At 33.1% G+C, this 6209-nt stretch overlaps 1 protein-coding gene across 6 annotated transcripts in view; it reads right to left on the bottom strand.

Moving 5' to 3' along the window:
• Nucleotides 1-6209, bottom strand: part of ADGRG6 (adhesion G protein-coupled receptor G6) — a 186545-nt gene that overhangs the window by 178396 nt on the left and 1940 nt on the right. For 5 of the 6 annotated variants that reach the window (XM_069077470.1, XM_069077473.1, XM_069077471.1 and 2 more), the window contains exon 2: nucleotides 573-673. In XM_069077470.1, the coding sequence (XP_068933571.1) occupies nucleotides 573-673 (101 nt within the window). Of the gene's footprint in view, nucleotides 1-572; nucleotides 674-3137; nucleotides 3226-6209 lie in introns of all 6 variants that reach the window. The other variant, XM_069077472.1, reaches the window with a different exon arrangement.

Here is a 6209-nt window from a genome sequence, read left to right on the forward strand (position 1 = left end):
ATCAAAAATTTCTAACAAGAATAATTTTTAAAATACTTTGCAATATGCTAAAATTACTATGGTTTTAACATTAGCTGTCCCACATCAATGTATCATATGAATTTTATACCAGCTATAGGTTTTATTTTTCTTAACTAATTATTATTTTTGTGCAAAATATTAATTGTAGCAAAATAATACATTTAATCTTGTCACCGATAGAAATCTTAAAAAGCAAAGAATAGCAATCAAATGCTTCCTTTAACAATAAGAATAATGAGTACTTTATCAGATTTTCAGGCATTCGACCACAAAGTGTGAACTAGATATATCTAGAATGCTAATTAAAGAGAAGTTGTAAAGAAATAAAACAGAAATCATCATGGTTGAAGAAATGGTCACTCAGCTGATGAAGATTCCGCGAAAAAGAGAGAAAGGATCTATCAGGCAGCAAAGAGATCATTTTTATAAAATGAGTCACAAGGTAACCAAAATATCACTACTAACCTTATCTCACTTGAATCATTTTTAAACTTTGGAAAATGTACGCCAAGTAAGGTATATTTACTGACAACAGAAAATTTCCGGTTTACCTGAATGATGCACACAAACAGCATATATGATGAGGAGGGCCAGAAGAGACTGCAGCTTCCATTTCCAGTGACAGCTCCACATTCGACTTGTGTAAAACATCCTGAAAAGAAAGAAAGCCAGCAATAGGACACTTAATTGCGATAATAATTATGAAACTGTTTCTAGCAGAAGCTGTGGAATAGAAATTATCAATCTCATTTCTAATAAAAAGTAAGGTTCCGTTAAAGGACCTTAAATTTTAGTCTTCTGTCTGCTAACTGTCCAAAGGGGGAAAAAAATCTATGCATTCTATTTGCCATGGGCTCCCGCCTCCTAGATTATAGAACTGGTCTTTCTCCAACAGGAAACAACAAGCATTTTTTCTGTATGAAGAAGCTGGACTACATCAATATAACACAAGTAAAAATCATTCTAGCAAGCAACAGCAAGCTTTGTGGGTTTTTTTTTTTAAGTAACAGCATAAACCTGACTAACTTGGAAGATATGTGTTATCCTCACTTATCACTTAGATTTTCCATATTAGAACTGGCTATAAATGTGGATTATTTTACAGAAATAGAATTTTTTATTTTACAAAAGCCACTGCTCTATGTATGATGTCTCTTTTCCCTTAAATTGGATGCTGAAAGTGCAAACATCTCCCTAAAAGATAAGTTCTTTCCATGTATGTATAATAATAAGGAAAATTGTTTAAGTAATAGGATATGCTGCATAAGAAAATTATAAATGAAATCTGATAAAGATGTATAAAATACGAGACACTTTTTACATCTATTATACTCTGAAAACTACCTAACTTACAAATGTCTAATCTTCAAATGAAAAATACATTTAGTAATTATTTCCACTTGAACATCTAAATCACTTATCACCTCCAAATAACAGCTTATACAAAATGTCCCAAGAGTCTTAGTGCAGTTTAAAATTTTAATAACTTAGTTATTGAATAGCTTTTTAATTGTATAATAATCATTTTATAGAAGTGGACACTGAAGCTATGGGAGGCTGAGTGACTTGCCAAGTATCATAAAGCTAGTAGGTTTCTGAGACAGAATTTGAACTTAGGTCTTTCTGATTCCAAGTCCCGCACTTTATATACAATATCATTTAGCTGATCATGTTTCACAGGTCAAAAAAATGAGGTCCAGAGAGTTGAAAAAAAAAACCTCATCCATAATAACATAAACAGTGCATGGGACAAGATCCTAACTCATGTTTTCTCACTCTAAAACCAGCCTTCTTTTCATTATTGTACCCTGCCTTTCATGCCAGTGAAATGGGGACATTGGACTACCAAAAGACCAGTCACTAGCTCTCTATTTAAAACATGTGCACTTTACAGACGTCCAGACCCTTTTATCTCATGTATAATTCTAACAACCAAGAGAAGTGGTTTATTAATAAGCAATATAATAAGGGACATTGAAAGCCGGAAATTAGATGGGACTAAGAAACTAGATACAGGTATATAGTCAGCCCAAGAAGCAAGTTAAGCGACTATTAACAAGAACAGAGGGGAAAAATACACACAAAAATACATGCACATGCACACACATGTGCACATGCACACACATGCGCGCACACACACATAGCAATAAGAACTCAAAGACAGTAGAAAGCAACTTACTCAAACATGTCAATAGCCTAAGACAACATAACTCCATTACAGGTCAGTACAATAACTGGTACTATTAACATTGAACCTCCAAGAGATCAAATTTATGTTAATTTTCCTGTTTAAAGACAATGGTGAAGAACATGGTCCATTTTAGGAAAATTTCCTGCAGCCTTTGATATTCAAAACTGTAAGCTTCATTTACCTTGGAAAATCCATTTACTGAGAATACTCCCAATAGTTTTAGGAAAATATTATTATTATATGTGTGTATATACACACAAATGTGTATATATGTATGTATAAATTTTCAGATGGGATAACAGATGTAAATCAGTAAAAAGACTTACCTAAAATCACACGAAAATGGCAGACTCAGGATTTGAACCTACGTTCTATGACACCAAGTCCAAAGTTCTTTACTTCTGGGGGTCATGATAACTACCATTTATATAGCATGCTAAGGCAAGCAAGCACACACACTCTCTCTCTCTCTCTCTCCCTCCCCCTATATATATATATATATTCCCATTTGATCTTCACAACAACTCAATGAGGTAGGTGCTGTTATTATATTCATTTTACTGTTGAGGAGGGAGGCTTCTCCCAATGTGTCACTGATATAACAACAACAACAACAAAAAAAACAAGATTTGCTAACTCCTGATAGTAAGGTTCTTTACTCTTTAGAGGTAAAGGACCTCTTCACCTTTCTGTACAAAGCTACATCTTAAACGGGGCTTTGAGAAAGGAATAAAAAGAAAATTACAATTTTTAGAGAGATAGCCTGGCACAGCAGATAGAAAGCTTGGCATTAGAGCCAGGAAGACCTGAGTTAAAGATTTCTCTGACACACATTGGTTTTGTGACAATCAATCAAAAAAGTCATTTAATCTCTTCAGGTTCTGGGTAACTCTCTAAGACTGTAAGTTGCCGAAAAGGTGCTAACCTGATTTGGTAGAGTTGGTTTCCTTATCTGGAAGTTCCTTGAATAAATATCCCGAATGAAATCTCAGGTCTGGTTCCCATTCTTAATTCTAGTTTTTAAACACAATTGTACATGTATGTATATTTCAAATAGCAGTTCACATTTACAGTTTGCAAGGTACTTTCCTCATAATGATTCTATAAATTAGTGCAAGTATTATTTATCATAATCCTCATTTGACACTTGAGGAAACAAGTTCTGAAGACTTCAAATGGTTTGCTCATGCACCCTTAAGCTAGTTAAGTGTCTGAGATGGGATTCAAAATCAGGTTGGTCTCTGGATTCTAAGTACAATGCTCTCTATTCATTATGCCAAGATGACTCTAAAGAATCTAAATAATGACCTTCCCATTATTTCATGTATAATAAATCTTTCAACAAACAGAAGAAGCATGTAGAGCAAAAACAAAAGAATGTTTTAATCCTTCTTGCCCATCTCTGTCCCATAATGAAAAGAAAAAGAAATGTTTTATGTGTTACAGATTGGGCATTAGGCTTACTTTCTCATTTTTAAGGGTAAAGGAGAGTTCCTGTCCCCTAAAAGAAAAGCTAAATACATGAAATGCCATCCTGTCACCCTATTCATCTAGTTAACATAGTTAGGTATAAACGTCCAAGTAACAAAGAGCTATCATTTACACAAATCTCAATATACCTAAGGAGTAATATGATTAGTATTAATACTTTATTAATTAATCAACATACATTAATACTTTAATGATCTGGAATTTCATGGGTGTGAGGACTACCTACACAGATGCAGGTAACAATCTTTTCATAACCTAGATGTTTAAGAGCTGCTACAGTCAAAAAAAATATCACCTTGTTTTCAACCTATTACCATCAATTAGCAACGTGGTGATGAACTTTATTAGTTTGGCCCTTAGCAGAGTAGCCAGTAGCCAGACAATATTTAATATCTTTCCAGCTTAGTAAGTCCTACCAAAGCTTGAACTCATCTCAATTTGAAACACAGCTCTTCTACTCACTAGCTCTGTATCTTTAGGAAAATCATTTAACTTGTTTAGGACTCAGTTTTTCTGTAAAATGATAGCATTAGAATAGATGATCCCTTCCAGCTTGAAAGCGATGATCATACAATCTAAGATCCTGGAGATGAAAAGTCTGCTTGAAGTATTCTTTGGGCATAATCTTCAAAATCAGAATCATTTCCACACCAGGATGATGCATCAGATTATAGAAGTAATATCTTTCATACTGCTAACGTACTTGCCTCTAAATGGATTGCTGTGTTGGGTGAACTGACTTTTGAGAGTTAACTATTGGAGAGATAGTTGTTCTATATAGTTTTACACTACACTTAAGAATAAAACTTGAAAGGAAAATTAAAATAATGTTGTGATATCCACTTTATTAAATTTTACTCATATTGAAATCATGCATAATGAGCCTTTACCTTTTTTATATGACTTAAAATGATTTGACATTCAGCTTGCATCGCTATAATGTTCATCAGTAAAAACAAAAAGATACAATTCTTTCTAGACAAGCCATAACTACCGTAGTTGACTTTTTATTTCATTTAAATTCTGAATGATGCTTGGGAAATGATCAGTTTTTCCACTATATACAGATTTTTTTGGAAATGTTACTAACAGGATTAAAAAATGGCCAATAATTTCTTTTTACAGCACCTGATTTACTTTGGAAACATTCAAAGAACTGTAGTAACACAGTCAGGTACTAAAACTACTAATTCTATTTAGCCCAAAGCTACTACAGTTTCCCATAATGCAAGAGACAATAGCTTCATTCACCATTCATAGTGGACAAGTATGTCATGTAATTTATATAAAACATAAATGGACTTGTAGCTTTACATGGTTTAAAACCAATTAAGTGTCAGTCTAGCGAAATCTGAAATTTTAACTCTTTAGTCTACGCAAACCAAACAGAAAGCACAACTTGAGTGTAAAAGAGATGTTTTTTTTCCAAAAAAAAAAGTTTATTTAAAAAATACTTGATGAACCCAAATAACATATTAAAAACGAAAGATTAGAAGATATTATGGTTCTTCCCAAAGTCAATATATGACCTAAAAATACTATTTAATTGTTACCATGAAAAGATGGGCATGATTTTCTTCAGTTTTTAACATATTTGAAATATCTGAAAAGAATTGGAACAATCTAATGTATTCCATATAAATCACAAAAGAAAAAAAATTATGATTACAACAAAGTTTGTAAGTTTTCAGGGAAAATAGTTCAACAGTCACACAGCCTAGTATACTAAATTATATAACAGACAGTATTTTCTATTTCTGCTTTTCATTGTGACCTGCCTATGAATCCTTTATGGATGAAGAACACAAATCTATTTAACAGAAAACTATAACTATGTGTGCTATAAAATTTTTAAAATATTCCAGTGTCTTCATCTCATAACAACTCAAGTTTTCACAGAGACTATTGATCAGTTTTTTCACATCTGCTTTTTTTTTTTTTAAGACTAGTATTGACAAAGCATACCACCATTTTCGCATGTGCTATTTTTCCATTCAGTCTGCTAACCAGTAGAGGTCCACACACAGCTGGCCAAGTATCTGCTTTGAAGACTCCTGATATATTTTCCAGGTAAAGTAAAACTTTTAAGCAAACTCTTATTCATTTCAAACATTGCCTCCAGTATATCAGAACAAAATTGTATTTGGTCCTTGGTTCTCTTCCCCAAAAAGATTTTTAAGGTTGTACTTTGCTAATTCTCCTAAAATAAATATGACTTGATAGGTCACAGGTATGGAATTGTCACACTTTCTAGATTTTGCATGAGTTTAGCTCACTTTTCATTATGTAGTACATTGCTAAAAGGTATCATTTTATAATACTATATAAGTAGACAGACCCTAGCCACACTAAGCTTTCTCTATTAAAAATAATTTTTGGAGAAAAACAGAGAAATACAGTATAGTGGAGAGTTAAGAGGGAGGAGGCTGGTCTAAAGAGGCAGAGGGGTGCAGAAAGGGGTGTGTGTGTGTGTGTGTGTGTGTGTGTGTGTGTGTGTGTGTGTGTG

The sequence above is a fragment of the Petaurus breviceps genome, unplaced genomic scaffold (genome assembly GCF_028583685.1).
Source record: "Petaurus breviceps papuanus isolate PSGF00001 unplaced genomic scaffold, PetGlider_PUasm1.0 90977, whole genome shotgun sequence".
In the NCBI taxonomy this organism is placed as follows: Eukaryota; Metazoa; Chordata; class Mammalia; order Diprotodontia; family Petauridae; genus Petaurus; species Petaurus breviceps.